This window comes from Epinephelus lanceolatus, chromosome 18, assembly GCF_041903045.1.
Source record: "Epinephelus lanceolatus isolate andai-2023 chromosome 18, ASM4190304v1, whole genome shotgun sequence".
NCBI classification, from domain to species: domain Eukaryota; kingdom Metazoa; phylum Chordata; class Actinopteri; order Perciformes; family Serranidae; genus Epinephelus; species Epinephelus lanceolatus.
In genome coordinates, this window is record NC_135751.1 from 41,476,669 (window position 1) to 41,499,891 (window position 23,223).

General features: G+C 44.2%; 1 protein-coding gene across 2 annotated transcripts in view; it reads right to left on the bottom strand.

Annotated features, from left to right (window-relative positions):
* Positions 1–710: 710 nt before the first annotated feature.
* Positions 711–23,223, bottom strand: part of LOC117267772 (serine/threonine-protein kinase BRSK1-like) — a 40,599-nt gene continuing 18,086 nt past the window's right edge. The window contains exons 9-20 of one of the 2 annotated variants that reach the window (XM_078161303.1): positions 22,423–22,454; positions 22,151–22,315; positions 18,066–18,163; positions 17,783–17,933; positions 15,140–15,200; positions 9,391–9,667; positions 8,494–8,542; positions 6,792–6,915; positions 6,576–6,677; positions 5,555–5,663; positions 3,816–3,905; positions 711–3,679 (exon numbers count right to left, since the gene is read on the bottom strand). In XM_078161303.1, coding sequence (XP_078017429.1) covers positions 3,453–3,679; positions 3,816–3,905; positions 5,555–5,663; positions 6,576–6,677; positions 6,792–6,915; positions 8,494–8,542; positions 9,391–9,667; positions 15,140–15,200; positions 17,783–17,933; positions 18,066–18,163; positions 22,151–22,315; positions 22,423–22,454 — 1,485 coding nt within the window. In that variant the 3' untranslated portion in view covers positions 711–3,452. Of the gene's footprint in view, positions 3,680–3,815; positions 3,906–5,554; positions 5,664–6,575; positions 6,678–6,791; positions 6,916–8,493; positions 8,543–9,390; positions 9,998–15,139; positions 15,201–17,782; positions 17,934–18,065; positions 18,164–22,150; positions 22,316–22,422; positions 22,455–23,223 lie in introns of both variants that reach the window. The other variant, XM_033643775.2, reaches the window with a different exon arrangement.

A 23,223-nucleotide genomic window follows, 5' to 3' on the forward strand; every position in this document is an offset into this window, starting at 1 on the left:
TTCGGACTTTTGTCAGGTCGCTTATACAACAGTCACACCCCAAAATGTACACCGAGGAGAGTTAGAGGTCACTGGAATCACTCCTCGTCTCCAAACTGGCTGTGACGGACTGAGCTGTCTGAGTGAGCCGAATCAAATGTGTGTATTTGTCCTGGCAGCTGTTTGTAGGCAGAAAAAATATCTAACACAGCAAAAGTCCATCAGCTGACTAGTAGGGATGCAGGATGTTGGATATTTGGCCGATATATCCATATATTATGGAAAATTATAAAATTTTATTCCCCAAATCCTCTGACTGAATATACGTCTTCATCTGTACGCTTGTACCCTGGTTTATCTTTATTGTTATATGTATTTTTATTTCGTTTCAACACCCTGGTTTAAGCCCATGTATTTGTGTTTGCACTGTGTAGCTTTGTTATTTCACTGCCTGGTTTATCTGCATTTACAAAGAATGTTTGTTTGCTTTGTGGTGTTTTCAGAAACTTGTGAAACAGATGTAAAAACTTTTTCTAAAGCCTCAATAAAGACCTGCAGTGGTCCAAACACGTTAATGATTCAGTCACTACAATAAAGGCTTTTTCATACTTCCTTCCTGGTTTTCTATGTTTTCGGATTTCCCTCCTGTGTATTCTGTTGTTTCTTGTTCTCCATGAGCACCCAACACAAGGTTTTCATTTGCATTCGATTATACAGAGATTTCATTTTCATTTTATTTCATTTTAAAGCCAATAATGTGCTGCAGGGGGACAGGAGAAGAAAACTCTCTCAGTGTACATGTGGTGTGTGGACGTTGTATTGACTCTAACACCTCATTTCCACTGCATGATTCGACTCGACTCACTTGTTCACAAAAAACAGTCGAGGACTGAACGTTTGCTGCTGTTTTCACTCACTCTGTATCTGTTGTTGTGCACAGATGTCTTAAATAAATAGACTGCTTTTGCACTGATCTCAGCCTGTAGACCTTCTTGTGGCCCAGTTACGTTGGCGTGCAGGTATCTCCTCTGCCGTCCTTTCTTTTTTACAAACTTGACACATTGGCAAGTCACTTGCAGTTCGTTCAGAATGGAAACACGACCCACCAGCTGGGAACCACTGATATAAGGGAGATCCTGTCCTTCTCTGTCGCCACCACCACAGCTTCACACTAGCCATGTTTCCATCAGCCTGTTTAGATGCGCATCTAGAAGCATCGCATCGGAAAATTATGATGGAAACGCCAAAATTTGAATTAAAATCCCCTGATTCGCACAAACTAAAATGCGCTCGCTTTAACCGGGTTTTGGTTGATTTGAAAAGATGTTGATTTGCAAAACGGGGGATGGAAACAGTTATGTTCGAATTAAGTCTGACGCAGCGCACCTCTCTCCATGGTGATATCCACACTCCGGGTCGGGAAGGCGGTAATGCATTTACAAGCTGGTTGCCAACCGCCAGAAAACGTAGAAGAAGAAGAATGCGAGACTTGTTTTGTTTCCGGTTCTGCGGAAAACTCGCACAAGTTCGTAGTTTTCACCAAAGTCCGTATCTGTTCATATTTCTTTTAATGCACATTTCCCAATGATTCAAATCACTTTTGGATGGAAACATAGCTACTGACTGCCTTGTTTCCTCTGGCCTGCCCTGCAGGTGGTGCTCAGTACCTTTACATGACGGATTCATTGTGTTACTCTGACTGATAAAACTGGCCGAGGCACTCTGAGCATGCTCCACAGTTTCCGCCCCGGGCTTTGACCCAGAAGTCCAATAGCATTAAATGTGTAAGAGAAGAAGAAGCCGGTAACAACATGGAGAAATCTACATCCAGAGCCGTGACTTTTTGGACGGACCAAATGTACAGAGCTGTAAAGTTGTCCACCATGGTAGCAGTTAGCTGCTAGCTAACCGTAGCTAACTTGTTTGTCCATTGTTTGGTCTGTGACGTAATAGGTCAACAGGAAAAAGGTCCAATACTAACAAGCTGAAAGGGGGCATATCTCCACCTATCGTAGAGGAGTCGCACATACTTGGCTCAATAAATGGATTCCCCTCCCGTGCTTGTATACTGGGACAAGGACAGTAGGCCAGTTACATGTCCTCATCCAGCTGGAACTGTAGCTCCACTTCACTGTGCACACGAACGTACTGGGTGTTAAAGCGTTTTAATCAGAATTTCAATTTCAAAAATTAGCAAAAATATTCTCAAAATGATGCAGAGGTTTGGTCATGCCTCATTTCAAACTGTTTTTTATAGTTTATAGTTATAGTGACATTTCTCTCTGACCAATCAGCGGTTTTCAGTGTTTTAACTCCACCTTTAAATATAAGCTCTGCTCGCTTTGAACTGAGGTGGGACCAAAACAAGTATCAGGTACGATCCACAACTTCAAGACAGAGTCGAGATGCGTAGAGTCGTGCCGTGTCACGCAGCGGAAATGCAGCATACGTTATTTTAAGATCTAGGCTGCTCCTGTTTCTAACTATGCTCTGCTTCGTCTCCATCTATCTGTTCATCTCCGTCTGTGGGAGTTTCCACTCTGAGACATTCTACCTGTGGTGTGACGTGTGTCCTTAAAATGGGGCTAAATCTAACTACCTATCCACTTTCTCCTCCGTTAAAGGCAATACGGTATCATAGCTTTATCAGTGGAATTCAAAGATAATTGTGGGGGTTTATGCTTCCTCTCAAACACTGAAGGAAACTCGTCTTATTTTGAAATTCACCGAGCTGTAGGGCGACATGACGTAGCCCACGTCAGATTCACTCTCTGACTTCTCTCTGCTCTCAGACTCCTGATTATTAAACATCTAAAGATCCACTTTAACAATCGCGTCTAAATCCAGACTCTTTCTGAACATCTGTCTTCAACACGTCCTCATAGTGTTGCTTTGCTTGAGAACTCTTCAGCTGAGAGGAGGAGGAGGAGGAGGAGAGCGGACTTCCTGTCATCGTGTTTGGTGCTGAGGAGACTTGATGATCCAGGTGACAGGTGACAATGAGAGTTAAGGGGCTCTGCTGTTGGACGGTGACTTCCTGTGCCGTTCTGACTGACTGACGAGAGGTCTCCTGTTGGATTCATGTTGCGTGTGATTGGTCGGTGAGAAGGTCATGTGCTTTCTTGAACTACGTGTTTACCTCGCTGTGAGCTTTTCCTGTATTTCTCTGGTACGGTGGGACTTTTCAGACATCCTGTCTTCAGACTGCGGGGTGAAGCTGCCCTTGAAGGCTAACTAGAGACCACCTTCCTCTGCCGCCCCCACTAATATACATTTCTGCTGTGTGGGGAATCTCTGTCGTATCAGCTTCAAGGGAAAACTTCCCCCTCCTCCATCCCATTGCTTTGGAATCATGGCGGGAAGCAAGGCAGGAAGTAAGGGAGTAGGGAAGGAAAGAATGTGGGGAAGGACTGAGGGGAGGAAGAGAAAAAGGCCAGGCGGACGACCCTCGCCTCTCTTCCACAACATTCTTTTCAGGGATGAGACTGCGTCCCGTTGGACGACGACAGGAGTCTGGTCTTGTCTTTCCCCGACCCTCGCCTTTGTAAGGACGTCCCGCTGCTGCTCCCGCTCCCTCCGCTGCCCCCGTCTGCCACACGCTCCTTCTCCCCCCGCTCCCGCTCCGATCCGCTCTCGGAACGCCGGGAGTTCTGGCGAGAAGGAGTGCTGGGCTGGCGGGAAAGCTGACCGTTCTTCTCATCTGAGGGGCCAGAGGGTGAAACAAGAGAGAAGAGGCGTGAAACAAACAATACACTACTGGTACACCTGCCAGTGTGTGTGTGTGTGTGTGTGTGTGTGTGTGTGTGTGTGTATGTGTGTGTGTGTGTGCATCTTACCAGCCAGTGCCTGCACAGAAGGCTGATCATGAGTACTCAGCAGCTGAGCCTGAATGGTTTCCACCACTCTCTTAAATCTGCGACTGGGACCTGAGCGGAGAGAGGAGCAACTTATTTCAGGTTACCATGGAGAGAGCATCGTTTTTATTATTTTTAAGATATACTCTGCAGAAATGTCGTAAAAAAAACACTGTATAGACTCATAGTCTCAAATTGGAAACAAACACTAAAAGAGAAATGAGCATTAATTTAACAACCAGAGTCCAAACTTTTAGCATCATATTTCAGGATCTTTTTAAACCTTCAATAAATAATTTCTTTGGCCACCAGGGGGCAGTGAACGCAGCACTGACATATTATCACCATATCTCAGGGAATAACTCACTGGAAAACAACCTGAAGTCCCTTCTATGATTAAGGCAAAGCATCACTAGACTAGGAATAAGATAACCACTCAACCCCTTAAAGGGATAGTGCACCCAAAAATGAAAATTCAGCCATTATCTACTCACCCATATGCCGAGGGAGGCTCAGGTGAAGTTTTAGAGTCTTCACATCACTTGCAGAGATCCAAGGGGAGAGGAGGTAGCAACACAACTCCACCTAATGGAGGCTGACGGCGCCCCAGATTCAAACGTCCAAAAACACATCATTGAAACCACAAAATATCTCCATACTGCTCGTCCGTAGTGATCCAAGTGTCCTGAAGCCCCGACATAAAAAGTTGTTTGGAAAAACCTCATTTGAACTCTGTTTTTAGCCTCATTGTAGCCTGTAGCTCTGACTGCCTCTCTGGGCACCGCGCTCACGTGTGTGCGCTTGCTCGAGACCATGAGACATTTGTGTTTTTGGACGTTTGAATCTGGGGCGCCGTCAGCCTCCATTAGGTGGAGTTGTGTTGCTACCTCCTCTCCCCTTGGATCTCTGCAAGTGATGTGACGACTCTAAAACTTCACCTGAGCCTCCCTCGGCATATGGGTGACTAGATAATGGCTGAATTTTCATTTTTGGGTGCACTATCCCTTTAATCCTACTTCAGCTCATATTTGGCCAGAGACAGGAGACACCCTGGGAACATCAGTTTATCACAGAGCTAATACAAACAACTATAAACAGTCATATCAACACTTACAGGCAGAGTTAGAAAGTTTCCAGTTGCATGTATGTCTTTGGAATTTGATAATGCTTTTTTCTCATATAACTATGCCCAATAATTACAAGTATTAGTCCAACTGGAGGTAAAAAAAAAAAAAAACAGAACAAAAAATGAATAAAATAAAATCAGAATTTCTGAAATTAAAGTGTAAAATGTTAGAGAAAAAATTGGATGTTCTCTGAGATTAAAGCCACAAATTTTCTCTAAAATTTTCCATTTTAATCTCAAAAAAAGTTTTATTCCTTTGAATTTAGAACTCAATTCTAGTTTAAAGTTTGTTTAATTTTTTTAAACTACTATGGTCTTAATATGCTGTCGTATATAATACTTATACATCTCCTACATATTCTTAGAATTTCACCTTAAATTTCCCGACTAATATTTATATCTTATGAATCTATATGTCTTATTGGAAATGGACCAGCAGAACATATACATCGAAATTCTCCCTGGTGAGACTGTACGTAAAGAGAAATAAAATTTTTGCCTCTCCCACAACATCCATATATTTCTGTCTAATTACACCAACAAATAAATGTCTTCTACCTGCAGCTGTGTGTGTGTCGCTCACACACCCTCCTACCTGTTATTAGAGTGAAGGTGACGCTGTAGATGCCCATCTCTCGTCTTCCTTCCCTCTCTGCTCGTTCCCTCTCTCGCTCCCTGTCTCCCTCGGAGAAAGCGATGTCCACCTGCAGGAGGCGACAGCGCGTCCATGAGTCCGTCACACTCACACACAGAGACCAAACGCTGTTATGATTATTATCAGTTTGCTTGTTTCATTCATCTCAGCGTCCCTGCAGTGGACCTGTTGGGTTTTGATACGACCACTGGAGGGCACCAAAGATAAAACACTTTGACTTCAACACTGAGGGTTTAAAGACAAGTCTGTAAAATAAATGCTCTCAGCTGTTGACCTGTGAAACTCTAAAGAAGCATGTGATATCAGCTCAGCTGCACATCTAACTACATGGATGTAACATCTGTACAAACATAATCCACCAGTCACACATGAATTCTGATTAAATTCAGGCGACAGCTGCTTTAAAGTTTTAGATTGTACACCAGTATCAGACGTCATCATGTTCAAGAGATTGAAAACATTCTCACTGACATGTCGACTAGGGCTGCCACTAACGATTATTTTCATTGTCGACTAATCTGTCGATTATTTCTTCGATTAGTCGACTAATCATTTTATCGAAAAATGTGTTAAAATGTTGAAAAATGTCGGTCTGTCTCGCCCAAACCCCAAAATTACGTCATCTAATGTCTTGTTTGGTACTCACGCCAAAGGGTTTTAGTTCACCGTCACGGGAGAGTGTGTAAAGCTGCCAATATCTGAACGTAAGAAGCTGCAATAAGAGTATTTTGGGTACTTTATAGTACTTTTATATGAAAAATGACTCAAACCGATTAGTCGATTACTAAAATAGTCACCGATTATTTTAATAGCGGATTAGTCGACTAATCGTGGCAGCCCTAATGTCGACTAGAACTTGAGATAAACTTTTGGGTTTGCAAAGATGCATTTGTGCTGATGGAGTTTGGAGTGTTTGGTTTCGGCCTGCAGAGCTGAGGAGGTAAAAAAAATATCATCATACTTGGAACTTGACAGGTTTCTGGAAGACCGAGGGGCCGCCGGAGGATTTGTACTCTGCCCGGAAACTGTTCTGAGACACCACACTGTGGCTGAGGGACGGGATCTGCAGACACAGAGAGAAGAGTGACGCTCAGTGAAAGAGATCAGATATATTCACATCACAAAGGTGTCACAGCCACATATACAGTCAGGTTTATCTAAGCTGGACGGCGCTCACTGAGAGAAAGGCGTGGACGATGTCGGCCTTGATGGAGCTGAGCGGCTTGTCTCGAATCATCACAAAGATCTGCTCCTCTTTCTCCAGGCTGATGAAGTTACCGAACCAGGACTTCTTCGCCAGTCTGCGAACAAACACGTGTTTGACATGTGACAGATTAGATCTATTCACACATTTCAAATCAAATTCATAAAAGGATCGCACTGCCAGATCTGCACAAAGAAGACAAATGTAATTCTCAGCGCACCCCGCACTGCACCTCGATGCTCCTGTACATATTTAAATGAGGTAATATTCAAACATTCGGCACAAAATTGGTCCCTTTCTATGCAAATGAGCCTCGCTGCCACAACGGTTCACTTCACAGAGATCAGCTCTAACAGCCACACACTGTTACAGTGAAATAATTAGCATGTTCAGAGAGTTGGTGGGAAGTGAAACGCACTGATCTTGTTGGTCATGGTTTTCTTTTTCTCTCTGCCTGTGTTCTGTCTAATGTGTTCTCCATACAAAGACAATAGTTATACTTTACCACATGGACGATGTATGCAATCTGATGCTAAAACAACTTTTTCTGGTCTGTTTGTGCCAAAATGCTGCTAAAGATGTTCTGAAATCTCACGAGAGGTGAATTGTTGCAACAGTGGAAACGTTGGTGAGATTTGGAGAGAGGAGTGCCGAGAATGATTCTTTGTGGTGGAGTGTAAAAGCGTATCTTACTCTGAGCTCTCACGGTCAAATATTTAGCTGAATGTGAAAAAGTCTGTTCGATTTTTGAAGACTTCTCGTTGGTGAGATTTCGACACAAACGGGCCGACGCACGTGAAAGATATGGAAAACCTCTCCATTTCTCTGTAATGATGTCAGACACTCATAGTTACAGTCTGTCAGTGGCAAAACAAACACTTTTGTTGGTCAGTACATTTTTTATGTGTTGTATAGGCCACACATTTTTACAATCAGAGAATGGGAGAATCTGCGAAAGAGCACTAGGGCCATGTAAAAGAAAGAATAAATAATAATGTTGTAAATCTGTGAGAAAGAAGTCGAAATATTACGAGGTCAAACTCATAATTTAAGGAGAAAAGAAGTCACAAATTAAGGACAGAAAGTCGGGAACATGGTATAAAGAGCGACAAAGTGTGTACAAACAGTGTTGGGGTGACAGTGATGTACGTTTTAGCAGTGGGCCTAACAAAGTAAAATAATGCATTACCAATAAGCTTTCAGGTGATAATCACACTGACAATGTCACGTTCATCCACACATTTGTTGGGAGTGAATTTATGGCGCACACCTGCCCTGAGTGCATAACAGAGGCAGGATAACGCACCATGTCACAAAGCTCACATCATCTCAAACATGACAATGAGTTCACTGTACTCCAATGGCCTCCACAGTCACCAGATCTCAGTCCAATAGAGCACCTTTGGGATGTGCTGGAACGGGAGATTCTCATCATGGATCAACTGTGTGATGTCATCATGCCAATAATTTGTATTTATTTTGTTTAATATGCACTGTCGCTCTTCACAGACCAAGTTCCTAATGGAAAAATAAAGTTCTTTGAATTGAACTGAATATGGACCAAAATCTCTGAGTCCAAACTGGTACTAGCAAGGTGTACCTAATAAAGTGGCCGGAGGGGGTACACTGCACCTAGAAAGCAGAGAAAGACAGACAGAGACACGTGTGGACTTACTCTGGACTGGACTCTGGAGTCAAACTGGACATGTCCTCTGATGTGGGGACTAAGAAAAGAAGAGCAGAGAGAGAGGGAGAGAGAGAGAGAGAGAGAGAGGAGGGCAGTGAATCTTGATGACAGACTCTAATCTAATTGGCCTAATTACAGATTATCACAGACATTAGTCAACAGAGCCGCGGGCTGCAGGCTGCAGCATGTGCTCGTCTCTCGTTAAGAATAGATTCTGTCTTGGATGTGAAGTCGGAGAACTCTGATTGTTTAAACTGTGGAGCATCAAGTTCATTTTACTTTTACCATCACACAAATATTCCACCATTATTCAGAATATAATAATGCTCTGAATTTGACAAGGGTCATGTAAACAGCATGTTCTGCTTGGATTCTAAATTAGGCCTTTTCCTGAATGTCGCATTCTCCGATTAAGACATGTGGGACATGATGGTATTCATTTGGTTTTATGAGCATTTTTTGGGGCATGTAAACAGCCAAGACAAGACAAGATGTCTTAACTGTGGTTTTTGCTGCAGCTTGTCTGCTTATGGTCAGCTCCGTGCACTGAGCGCAAACAAACAAGCCAACAGTGTGTAACATTGGTGCAGAGATTAGGGGTGATAGTTAGTTAGTTTTGGTTCATTTGGCTGTCAATAGCACATTAATGGAAAGGAACTGGTTAAATTTTAAGAAAATATAAAAAATGATGGTGGAAATCTCGCTAACCGACTGCATGTTAAGACGAATATTAATTTTCAATATTGTCTTTTTTGGAATAAGATCAAAAACTGGAATACCTTGTGCATGCCAAACTCAAAACCAAAAACAGATGCAAAACTCAATGTTAGGATGTTTTATCTTGACCAATCAGAGGCGAGGATTCACACCACCGTCTTCACTCACCTTGCAGTTTGCGCCGATGGAAGCGTGGCGAGCCCAGCAGGTTGTTTTTGAACGAGTTGAGCCTTGTTCTCCAGTGGGCGGAGCTCGAGGCAGCCAGACCGCCACTGCCACCGGGGCTGGAGGGCGGCGTCAACGAGAGCGAGGCCCCGCCGGCTCCGTCCGCTCTGGAAGAAGAAGACGAGGAGGAAGAGGAGGGAGGGGTGGTGGAGGAAGGGTGTTGGATTTGGTGCACAGGCGTGCCCAGCGGGGTGGGCAGCGGTGAGCCCTGCGGCGTGACCTGCGACACAGGGGGAGGGGTGGCAGAGGAGTTAGAGGACGAGTGGACGTTCTTAGACTTGAAGACAGATGGAGAGGGGAAGTTGAAGAAGCGTGGGATGGGGGAGAGGAGAGGGGAAGGTGATGGGGAGGGGGAGCGTGGAGTCTGAAGGGGGAGGGACTTCATGGAGTGGAGCTGGGGACGGTCAGCGGGGCCCTTTGAGGGCAGGGTCTGTGTTTTGGGGTCTGGTGCTGGGCGGGTGGGCCGAGAGGTGGTGGCACTTCCTGGTTTGGGGTCTTTGGAGGAGGAAGCGGAGGTGACTTCAGATGGGCTGAAAGTGAAGACCGGGCTCTGATGGGCAGACAGAGGGACAGAGGGATGGACAGATGAGAGAAAGCAATGGTCATGACTTATGGTTCATGGAAATGATTCTTTAACAAGCCTCGATCAGACGGGAGATGGATCTGCTGATCTGAACTCTTGGATACAGCTGTCTGTTTGTGTCTTAGTCCCTTTGTGTCCATGTGCAGACATTACGATTCAAATCAACATGGCAGGATGGTCGCAAATCTAGGAATCCAAGAATAGCAAAGGAATGGCCCGCCTTACTCTGCCTCTGATTGGCTCACCCTAACATTCTCACCCTCAACTTAACTGTGCCTACACCTCTGGTCTCAGCCTCATGTGGGTGGGATTTATACCTCTGCCATAAAACGATATCATACCTATGGCGTAGAGCCCACGCCGTAGCCTGACGTGCACCTCCCCAGAAATGTAACTACACGTCACAGTGACGCAGACCTCCTGTCTGTCTCTGTGAGCTGAAACCATTTCCCTCAGTGGAAACAAAGCTTTGATTTACTTTAATTTCACAGATAAGAAACAATAAATTGTGAAGACAATAAAGCCTCCACTAAAATAGCATTTTAAGTCTTGTGTGTGATTTATCCTGACTTCATATGAGTAGAGGAAAAGTCTGCTAGCTGCTAGGCTAATTTATACAATGTAAAATGCCATAGGCTTGTGCTAATAACATTAGCATGTTGTATTTGTTTGGAAAACATGTTTAGTATAAGACAGTTGTTTTGTCAGTGAACCTTGTGAGTTGTAATGGAGCTGAATTTTGTAACGTTACCTTTGTTAAATGTTGCTGTTGTCCCTGGCTTCATATGAGCAGAGGAAAAAGGCCGCTAGCTGCTAGACTAATTTATACAATGTAAAATGCCATAGGCTTGTGCTAATAACGTTAGCATGTTGTATTTGTTTGGAAAACGTGTTTAGTATAAGACAGTTGTTTTGTCAGTGAACCTTGTGAGTTGTAATGGAGCTGAATTTTGTAACGTTACCTTTGTTAAATGTTGCTGTTGTCCCTGGCTTCATATGAGCAGAGGAAAAAGGCCGCTAGCTGCTAGGCTAATTTATACAATGTAAAATGCCATAGGCTTGTGCTAATAACATTAGCATGTTGTATTTGTGGGGAAAATGTGTCCAGATAAAGACAAGTGTTTGTCTGTGAATGCTGCGAGTTATAGTGAAGCTGATTTGTGTTTGAAACTGTCTCTGTTAAGCCATGTTTAATGTGTGTTTAATGTGTGTTTAATGTGTGTTTTGAATCAACTAAACTTTACAGCACTTCACAGAAACACCACCGCCGACTAGTGTTTTGGAGGTGTAACTGCAGAGTGACAGACACACCACCACACAAGTATAAATGCTCACAACGGCGTAGGCCATGTGTGTAGGCTAGGGCGTAGGGTCTGACGCACAAGTACAAATCCCTCTTAACCAATCAAACTAACGAAGGCAACGAGCACTAGCCAATCATGGGGAGCGCAGAACGGGCAATTGCTTGGCTATCCTAATACACACAAATTTGCTGATAGTTAGAGTGGTGGCCATTTTTATGTCTACTGCTGCCATTGCAACCGTTGTAGCGGGCTAACTTAAGATCCCCGGGTATAGCGTAGAAGACCTGACATGACTGACCAAATCTGGGTTGGTGAGGAGAAGCAATTGTTCCCAGAACTGTTTATCAGAATATCAGGAAACAGCAGCTTAAGTGACGGGAAACACCTTTCAATGTGTGTATTGGAAAGCTTGTAGGTGTGTCAACTGATTCTGCTTGTTTACACACACACACACACTATAAATTGTCATGATGTACCAATTCTTTGGCTTCTTTGTGAGTAAACCCTCAAATGTCCAATCCTGTGTTTTGAGTCGTAGTGGCCAAACAGTAGAATTACAACTTAGATCGTGTGATGTCATTGTGCGCAAAAAGTCTTTTTCCCATAGACTTACACTGGCAAAGAGACACGTGTAAATCAGTAGATACATTCTTTTGAGCATCACATCCCCTGCAACAACACTCACTCAGGATTTAACCCACTTGGTCCGTTAACATTTGGAAAGTCTAGAAGAGCCGCAAGATTGAATCATTTTATCCCCATTCAAGTTAGCGGAGCGCTAAACAGACGGCTCTGCATGTCTGTGGTGAGCAGCGGCGTCTGTATGAGGCAGCATGATGTGTGTATGAAATGAAAATGTATATGGAGGATGTGACAGCATGATGGAAAGGCAGCGACAGTCTGAGCAAGAGTTATCAGAGAAACAGCATCACAGGAAATTTGGTTTTGTGTTTCTGATGGCAAAAACTGATATTAACGTACTGAAACTGCTGAAAACATACAGCGTGTGTTCGCTACGGTATATATACTGTATGTTGGATAGGAAAAGACTGGAAACACAGATACAGTTTCTTTCAGATGCATTTGACATATAAAACAGCTTTGATCTACGAAACACAACACTGCAGAGATAACAGACTGCAGCTGGTAAACAAACACTATGTTGCCTTCAGGAACCTGTACAAATATCTGGGAAACTGGGAGAAATAGCTAGCTTGAGCGCGGCAGCAGTATCGATCTTAGCAAGTGAATGTCCTTTAATATCTAAAAGAATCTCCATCAACACGGCTAATCCTCAGAAAGTGGCAAACAAGCAATTATCTATATTATCACATACTGCCATACATGTAAAAACAATGATTTCTGCTCCAATGCAAATAATTGAAAGGTAACGCTGTTATGTTTTAACCTTGACTCTATTTTCTTTTTGTGTCTAAGTGACTAACGGGAACAACAATATATGAAGTTCGTCCAGAATTAAGAAAGCGCTGCAGACGGCAGGCTCAGATTGTTGTTCTAAGTGTCTGACATCATTATGAAAGGATCCCTACAGAGATAGAGCTTTGTGTTAGAGAGTAAGATCCTTTTTGTTGAACCAGAAACAGCCCCAAAATCGCCATCACCAAACCCACCAGACTCCATTTAAAAAGACTAATTTTAGCACGTATAGACTCAGCATATTTTCCATAGACTGTAAAAAGCCAACTGTTGCGTCGTCTACGTCGCCTCACGTCGCCTCACGTCGCCCTGTGTCAGTTGCATTTGAACACACTACACGGACTACATCCGACGGCCAAGTAGCACGTACGTTCTGCGCCTGCGTGAGAGAGAGCGGAGTGAGAGAGTGGTACATCCTGTCAGCCGAGGGGTTTCCTATCTGTGCAGGCGAGCACCGCAGCACCTCCACGGACTATTACATCCAGACGGTCCCGGTGTTTCCTCCGCAGGCTCCACTTCACTCAGCTGCCCAATAAACCCGCTGCTTCTTCCCACTTTAACCTGAATAACAAACCAGGGCTCGGTGCTCCGGTTGGATCCAAACGGAGAGCCGGGGCTAGCTCAGAGACTAGCGGAGGCTAACTGGCTGTGCTTCCCTCCGGTCACGCTGCGGCTAACGCTCCGCTAGCCGCTCCCAGCTAGCTCCGGTTTGTTATTCAGGTTAAAGTGTGAAGAAGCAGCTGGTCTGTGGGGCAGCTGAGTGAAGTGGAGCCTGAGGAGGAAGCACCGGTTAGCCCCGGTTTCACTACAGGCAGATTCACTCGCTACAGGGTCGAGGAAATAAAACCTGAACAGCCAATCAGAGTGATCTCTCTCACCGACAAGCTCCGCCGCTGATTCAACATGCTCAATTGGCCAAAAAGCCGCCGATGCCAAAGTGCTGACGGTGCGGGACACACCGCAAAAACTAGGGCGACAGACTCTCACCAACGGCCCAACTTTGGTCGACAGCCGACCGTCAGCTTGGTGTGTCAGGACCTTTACATGAATGAAAACAGAAGGGTTGCCGTTGGTTGGACAAATGTTTCAATACTATAACTGAAATATAAAAACATTTTGTTGATGGAAGTATTTGTAAAAACTCTACCCTTTGAAATAAAAATAAAATTGAGATTCTCCATCAAGTTACTTTTTTTTCAGTATCACAGATATGTGGTAACCATCAACCTTTATGTCACGGTATACCTTCAAACTGGTATATCATTGCAACCCTATCGCCATCTTGTTATTTTAAGCCACAAGTGACCATATTTGGGCGAATGGCTGGCGCTTTGGAGGAGCATGGGGTGGATCTGACCGAGAGGCAGAGGACACTATCATCAGACAGCCTGTCAATCAAAGCAGCTCCAGCCTTAATTATTCAAAACTTTGATGTCGTGTTCACAGCCAGCGCAAATACAATTTGTGTTGTGTGTATTGTGAATTACTGAATTACATGTAAAGTCAATGTAAAGACGGGATTAGACGCAAATTTCTCCCGGGCAGCACAGTGGAGACGATGCGAATGATGCGAAATATGCGAGTTCAGCGAGCAGCGTGATTTCGCATCATGAGCTTATTTCCAAGAACTGAAAAATCTGATCGCTGATTTGCGTCGCAGATTTCATTTCAAGTCGAGTCTGGTCGGTTTGGTGATTGTGATTTCGGGGCTGTTTCTGATTAAATAAAAAGGAGGTCTATCTCTGTTGGGATCCTTCCATAACCTGTCTGACAGAATAACAATTTGAGCCTGTCAGTGACAAAACAAACACTTATAGTAGACGTACAATGGTGGTGTAAACATGTGGTTACACCGCAGTCTGTTTCACTGCTGCAGGCTGCAGCCCTCTCTCAACACATGGAAAAATATCACCGCACAGTATATATGTACAAATGCATTTGACCCTGCTGCTGCAAGGTTTAATATTTGATGTAGTTTAAAACAACAGATGATAAACATGAGTGAACGGTGCACATTACTGCAGCTTTCAGAGCCGATCCCTCGCTCTCATGAGAGTAATCATTTAGTCAGATTATGTGATGTAAAGTACAGAACAGCACGTTTCACAGAGCAGACACAGGGAGATTAAAACGGGCGGGATTATTTGGGAGAAAGCAGGTATGTGATGTAACTGTGTGACTTCAAAATCTCACAGGTTCTTACAACAACAGCATGGCAGATTAATTTTAAAGCGTGTAGGCTGTTTCATCAAAACTGTTCATCTCTAGAGAACACGTCAAACCGTGATTTTTCACTTTGCATATGAAGACTGATTCAGCGAAGCAGCAACGAACAGCTGGAGACAGTTGAACAGAGGGAAGCTCTTACCCTGGGACTGCTGAGAGGACTGGAGGACAGACCTGTGGACGCTCCGCTGACTGAACGAGACCTTTAGAAGACAACGGAGGACATGGAGGTGAATGAGACCTTCAGGTGCAACAACCATAAGGTATGCTTTAGTTCACTGGGAGTAAGACACTGTTTTTAAGACAACTACATCAAGAAATCAGTCATTTTATTTTACTTTACACCCCCTAGAATTAGAAAGGATTTTTTACAAAGACCAGAACAGATCAGAAGCATGAGATAGCCTAATTTTCAGTCTTGGGCCTGTGATGTGCGAACTCTCTCTTACTGGGGTCAGGATTTTAAACCAAACGACCAATCTGCATGGCTGCAGACTGAGCAGGCCTCCTATAGTCCTACCTCTCTTTCCTTCCTTTACTACTGGAATTTGCTAACTCTAATCCTGTTGCAAGACAGTCCCTTAAAATCTGGACTAAAATAAGACTGCATTTTGGATGGCATGGGAATTCTTTCTTTGCTCCTCTACGCGCAAACTGCCATTTTTGTCTCTCACTGGGTGCGGTTACATGATGGCTTCTCATTCAGAATGAAATAAATCTGAATGAAATCATTCGGAATTAAATCTTCGGGTCCGCGCAAGGTTTGGGGCAGGGAAGGTTTCTGATTGGATAGGGGGCGGGGTGGATGTTACGTGTTTACGTTTACTGGAAGAAAACACTGTAGTCCTCGCTCCGGATAACAAGATGCTTGACGACGCCGTTCTTAGTGCCTTTTTCGGGCTTGTTTTGCTTATATTCTTGAAGCAGCAGTACGACAACAACCTTGTTCTGCTAATGCTTCGTCTGTTGAGGAGGAGAAGGGAGGTAGAAGGTCGAAGAAGGGAGATAGAAGACCGTGCTGTGGCGAATGGAAACCGGTGAGTGCAACGAGTCCGACTGCTCTATCTCAGCCTGTTGCTATGCATGCTATATACGTCATGGAGCCAGAAGCGCAAGGAAACGAGCATGTGCAGAAAGACCGGAATGAACTTAAAGAGGAATGAGTGTATACAAGTGCGAGAAATTCTTTCATTCGGAATTAGAAACGGAATATTCCAGCCATTTACATCGGATTGAATTTTCAATCACATTGGCCATTTTCATTCTGAATTAGGTGTTTACAAGATCACTTTTAATAGGAATGAACTTTCATTCAGAATGAAAAGGGAATTAAACTGTCCATGTAAACGCACTCAGTGTCAGATAGCTCTTTTTAATTATGGACTTGTAATGGCATTCTAAAAACGAAAGATCTTTATATTATTGACAGTTCCCTCTTTTGAACTACTGCACAATAAATTCAATCCGCCTCAATCCCACTTCTTCTGATTTCGATAAATTCGCAACCGTCCTAGATTCAATACAAAGACCGTTCCCAGTGCACCTGACAGCACCCAGATGGAACTTTTGTTTTCTGTTGATCCTTCGTCGAGGGAAGTAATATCATATATCTGTACCTATAACTCTAATGAGTCAGATAGTCTTAGATTTACTGATCCCCACTTGGGATCAGGACTTGGGAATTGCCTTAACGGAGCAGCAATGGACAGGAGCACAGAAGGGTGTGCACTCAGCATGTATCTGCACCAGGCATGGACTTGTAGAGTTCAGGGTGTTGCATCGCCTCCATATTTTAAAGGTCAAGCTTTCTAAAACGTATCTAGATCCTCTGTGTGACCGTTGTGGGGAATCTCATGTTCTGTATGTGCCCGAGACTATCCAGTTTTGTCTGATATCCTGGGACATCTGGTAAAAACCTGATGCAGCGTTGGCTATATTTGGGGTACTGGGAGAGGAAAGTCCTTTCAGAGGACTTACTTTCTCTGTGGTAGGGTTCATAACCCTTTAAGCACACAGATTAATTGTATTGAACTGGAAACAGGCTCAACCTCCCACTTACATTGATCAAAGATGTTAAGCAGCAAATTAAACTGGAAAAACTCAGATTCACTTTAAGAGGTTCCATCAAGATATTCCATAAGAACTCTTCACTCACAACGTTTCCATGCACAGTAAAGTCGAGCGACTGTAACAGCTCGATTAGTACACAAGCACGGGAGGGGAATCCATTTATTGAGCCAAGTATGTGCGACTCCTCTATGATAGGTGGAGATATGCCCCCTTTCAGCTTGTTAGTATTGGACCTTTTTCCTGTTGACCTATTACGTCACAGACCAAACAATGGACAAACAAGTTAGCTACGGTTAGCTAGCAGCTAACTGCTACCATGGTGGACAACTTTACAGCTCTGTACATTTGGTCCGTCCAAAAAGTCACGGCTCTGGATGTAGATTTCTCCATGTTGTTACCGGCTTCTTCTTCTCTTACACATTTAATGCTATTGGACTTCCGGGTCAAAGCCCGGGGCGGAAACTGTGGAGCATGCTCAGAGCGCCTCGGCCAGTTTGGGTCTGATTGACTGTATACATGCAGGAGTCACATGATCTGGGTGTGTTAGTCCCACTGTGACACATTCACTGCAGGACCATTTCACTCACACTGACATGTTTTTAAAAAATGCTGTACTTCACAAATCTAATCCTCAGGTTGAGTTTGTTATTGAACATTTGATTCCCTCTTGTTGTTGTGATGCAGATATAACTTCAGTGTCTGCGCTGCTTCGTACCTCTGGCTGTGTGCATTAGTGTCCAGAGCCCTGCGAGGTGGGGTGGGAGACCCCTGCTCTGTGACACTGAGGACCTCCAGGCTCTTCCTCTCTGGACGACAGCGGCCGTGGCGCGTCAGCATCGGGGAGTCCACACGCTTCCTGGGTGGGTCTAAAATATATGTAAGGAAAAAAACAAGGAAAATATGATTTATTACATCTGATATTTGGACATTTGGGTGAATTTTTTGACGGTAAAAGTGCAGGTTCAGAGACAAAGGGAAAGCTGTCTTGTTGTTCTCACCCAGGTCATTCCTGGGCGGCAGATCCTCGTCTTCACAGCTGGGGTAGCGCTCCTTCCTGTCCAACAGGAGGTAGTAGATCATCTTCTCCTGGTTCTCCCTGCAGAGAGACACAGAAACTGAAGGTCAGACGGAGACGAGACAGACGGACAGCTTTCTGCTGACAGACTCACAGAATACAGAAAGACAAGAGGCTCGTCAGGGTCACAGATCTCCTGACAGATACAGCTGCAGCAAGTTCACATGTAGATAATGATCCAGTCAGGTCATTCATCCGTCTTCTGTAACCACTTATCCTGGTACTGGTTATTGGGCGAGAGGCGGGGTTCATCCTGGACAGGTCGCCAGAATATCACTATCATGCAAACTCCACACAGAGGGCATCAGCTCTCCAAACTAGAGCAGGACACCAAAGTCATACCGAAACAAACACTGCAGACCTCCTGCAAAATGCAGCACATGCATGTAATAGACAACACTTCTAACATGGGTGCTGCCATGAAAACTTTATCTTATGAGGTAAAACCGATGTTGACAAAGTTTTCCTTTAGGTAGTAAATCACAATGTATTTTATCGCAATACTCAGCACATCACAATCTTGCAATAATATTGTGGGTCCTCTGGTGATTTCCACCCCTAAAAAACAGCACATTTAAGTCCAGTACTCCGTCTCCTTTAAGCTCTGGTTTTAGTTAATCCTTAGAGGAATTATCTGTCTCTGTAGCTGCTAACTGCTCCACTGTGTTCACCAGCTGGTCGCTAACTTTGTCTGCTGTTTGCTGCTGCTCAGGTAGAGTCCAGAGTTACCACTGACAGCAGCTGCTTCCTTCACTGTGGCTGCTAAAGTTTATGATGAGAGCTGTGAGGCTGGAAAACCAAAACACAACGAGCTGAAATACGCTAAAACGCTGCTGCTGCTGCAGGGAGTGAGAAATCTCATCAGTTAAAGCCTTTGCACACTGAGTCCATTTTCTCATCCGAAATTGTCGCACATTTAAAAGTGAATACGGCCTCACGTTGTGTCAGTCATGTTTGCACACTGAGTCTGAAACTTTCGTCCATTGTTAAAATTTTCTGAACAGATTTTTTCGCCTCCGTCAGAGCCTTAAGAGACGTTTGCTTGACAGCTGAGACAAGACACAGAGTCATTTCATGACTTTCAACAGGTCAGATAGTGATATTCAGGTGGATGATGATGAAGAGGAGGAGGATGTGGACAGCTCCGCCCCTTCATGCAGCTGTGGTGCCAGATGAAAGACAGGGAGGAAGTGATGTCAGTCATAGAGGTGACTCCAGTGGAGAGAGGCAGAGGAGGAAATGTGTCTTTGCATTTTGTCACGTGCTGCGAACAGAACAATGAAAAGCATCAGAATCAGTGTGAAAGGTTTCTGTGTGTAACGTTTCTTTTTGGATGATGGATTAAAGAGCGGACTCAGTGTGCGAGGCCTTCAGTCAGAGAGATGAGACACAGCCGGTGACTGAGGAGAGATACAAGAGCCATTGTTGATGCTGCAGCTCTTGTTCCTGCCGTCGCAGACAGATTAATGATGTCAGTAATTAACTGACCACAATCAGACAGAAAAGACAACGAGAGACGGCGACACGCTGAGAGAGAAATTAATTTAACCACACACACACAGTCATGACCCGGGCTGCCCCTCCATCTGCCCTCGATGCCCCTCTGAAAATCATAAGCCCAGCGGCCTCTGTGACCTCAGAGTTTGATTTTATTTTCCCGCTCTGCCTCTCTGCCCGCTCCTGTCAACTCCGCCCCGGCAACACAACATCAATACATGTACCTGACTGGTCAGCGGTCGGGTGTGTTTGTAAATCGTCACTCTGAGCGTCAGAGCTGGAACAAACTGGACTGTTTTTAACTTCAGAGCACTGTTGGAAGATTAAGTGGATCAGAGCCAGCCTGTTCTCACCTCCAGGCAGGGGCGTAGCACCAAATTCTGGGCCCTGTGCATAAGCAGTTTTTGTGCCCCCCCATCCTACCTCTCTGGTCAAACAGTATTTACAAAGTCCCTTTCCTTTCTGTCTGTCTTTTCCCTTTTGGAACCCTGGTTTTCAGTTCTTGGGGGAAGACATGACGGTGTACGCTGACACTCCAGCTGCATTAGGAGTCACTCACTCAGCTCTAGCTGTGTTTAAAGACAAATCCTAATGCGGCGCAGACTAAACCATTTAGTTTAAACGCTAGAATACTTTGTGTTGACTCGCTTCATACAGGTGAATAACTGGCATCATACGTGCAAGAAATTGCTGAATGAACTTCACCGGTACGTCTCAGCGTCACACGCCCTCAGAGGATCTCAATTCTGATTGGCTATCACGGAGCACATTAATCACTGAAGGTCCGATTATTCCGCTCTAACAAGTAAGGGTATGATGCAAAATTACGCTACTTGCTTTGTCGCTTACTTTACATATTTTTCATTGTTGCGTTCCTTGTGCCGCCTGGTGGGAATTACTGTCATTGACGACAACTACGCACGTTACTGTGAAAAAGTGTGATAAAACCGTCACCAGTAAAAAGCCAATACTTTATCAATACATGTGATCAGCACATAGAAAGCCATATTTCAGTCTGCTCTGTCCACAGTCTCTCATTCACCGCAACTGTGGTCTACAATCGCGGTCGACACAAGCACATCGCACTACAGCAAAGTGTTAAAGACAAACTAAATGAAAGCTGTCTGTGTGTACGCTAACACTTTATGTGAACATGTAACTGAGGCAGCGACCTGCAGACAGTGAGTGTCCTCAGAGAGCAGGATGAATGACTGATACTGATGTTTGTGTTCTTCATGCTTAGATAATTTTACTTTCTTCACTCAGTGTTGTGATGTCAGGAGGAATATTTATGTCATTGACATGTTAGATTTGTTTCCACTGAGACATTACTGAGTTTATATCGTGACTTTGCTGTTGTAAACACGACTGTTGCTGCCAGTGACTGTATAAAACACTTGATCTCAAAGGAAAATGTGAGGATATGAGCTGTGTGTGTGTGTGTGTGTGTGTGTGTGTGTGATGCTGGCAGTTAGTGAGGTTGTTATAACTTATTGTTAATGCCACTTGTTATGCACTGATAGCTAATTTTTATTCTGTTTCTGCATTATGTGATGTTCCTCAGTCAGATATGTGACACACATTATTTTTAATTCAAATATAAACAGTAAACTAAATAAATAAATTACAACTTTTACTGTGTTAATTTGCATTTCTTTAATATTCATCATTATCAAGAGTTTTTAAAAAAGTTTTCAGTAGGTTAGTCGCTACTGAAAATGTCTGACCCATCCACATTTTCTGGTTTTATAATCCGGCCCAATTGAATTTGTAATTCAACGTGTCACGTGTACGCGCTTGCGCGAGACCGTAAGACATGGGCACCGCATTCATGTGTGTTCACGTGCTTTCGCTGGTCTCAGACACGTGAGCGCGGTGCCCAGAGAGGCAGTCAGAGCTACAGGCTACAATGAGGCTAAAAACAGAGTTCAAATGAGGTTTTTCCAAACAACTTTTTATGTCGGGGCTTCAGGACACTTGGATCACTACGGACGAGCAGTATGGAGATATTTTGTGGTTTCAATGATGTGTTTTTGGACGTTTGAATCTGGGGCGCCATCAGCCTCCATTAGGTGGAGTTGTGTTGCTACCTCCTCTCCCCTTGGATCTCTGCAAGTGATGTGAGGACTCTAAAACTTCACCTGAGCCTCCCTCGGCATATGGGTGAGTAGATAATGGCTGAATTTACATTTTTTGGGTGCACTATCCCTTTAAGTCAAATCTAAATGCCTTGATGTTCAGGCACGTGGCCTTTGCGCTGTCTAAAAAACACTGCCTCGCTGCAGGCCATGTGGCCTTGACAATTAAATTAGGAAATATCAGGCCTGCACACAGTTCTGCTTTTTTCCCAGCATGCATCAACACGCTGCACATCTGTATGTCATCCTCTGACACATCTGTTCTACCAGTTTAATGAGGACTCAACAGGTGATAAACTCCTGTACAGTGGTGTTCAGTGACGTGTTACCATCTCTTGGAAGTGGAAATGTTTGATGGGTTATATTTACTCACTCCTCACTTGTAAGGTCCTGTGTGAGTTTGACCCGGTCTCTGAAGCAGCCTAACGAGTACATGCTCTCCAGGACGTCAGGGTCCAGGTCTGTTAGGGACAGGATCCTCTTCACACACACCCGGCGAGGAGGCGGCTGCTCCGGGCAGGGCTCGTTACGACCACCCCTGAGAGGAAAGAGGCCGGAGTGATTAAAGTGAGTGTGACGATGGGAAATTTAGGAGCATGAGAAGAAAACAGAGAAACGCAAAGTAGGTAAGAACAGTGTACTTACTGGTACCAGGGGTGTTTCTGTATTGCTTCTAGCTGTAATCAAAAATAGAAGACGACATTATGGCACTGGTGAAAACAAAGTTTCCCATTTTTTCAGCTGATTTAATCCTAAAATTATACATCAACGAAAACTGAAACTGCAGCAGCCTCACAGAGCTCTCAGTGTGGCTGTTTCACTTTCTTGATCCCAGGAAAAGAAGATTTTGGGGGAAGACAGGAGACACGTCCCCCTCGATATTTAGAACACGTGCATTTGTCCCCTCCGATAAAAACATTAAAGTAGCAAAGGGCTTTTAATGTATTTTGACAGACTGCTAAAACGTGACTCATAAACACAACAGTGCCTCAGGTAAAGTAGTCGATGGCAGCGTGAAACATCAAAAGCAAAGGTTATAATTTTCCAAAAAATGCAAGGAAGATGACGCAACTATATACGGTTGAAGCAGGAAGTAACGTGACACATTTTCACCATAAACTGATGCAGAGAAGACACAAATTGGTGCATAGAGATTCACCAGGATGCAGGAAATTAAGTTTTTCGCACAGGAAGTGTTTCAGCAGCTGGAGGCGACTTTTGTAACAGTTTTAAATGAGAATACTTTTTTTGCATTACTGTGCGCCTCGTGTTTCTGCGCTCTAAGCACCTGGCGTTTTTGTCGGAGCTCTCTGAACTCCTTAAGCTGAAAAATCTTCAACTGCAGGAGAGAGCGGAACAACGCCCCACGTCATTTCAGCTTTTTCCCCATTGTCCAATGGGATGATTTGGGAGGCGGGGCTTCTGTGGTGGTCATGACAACAAGTT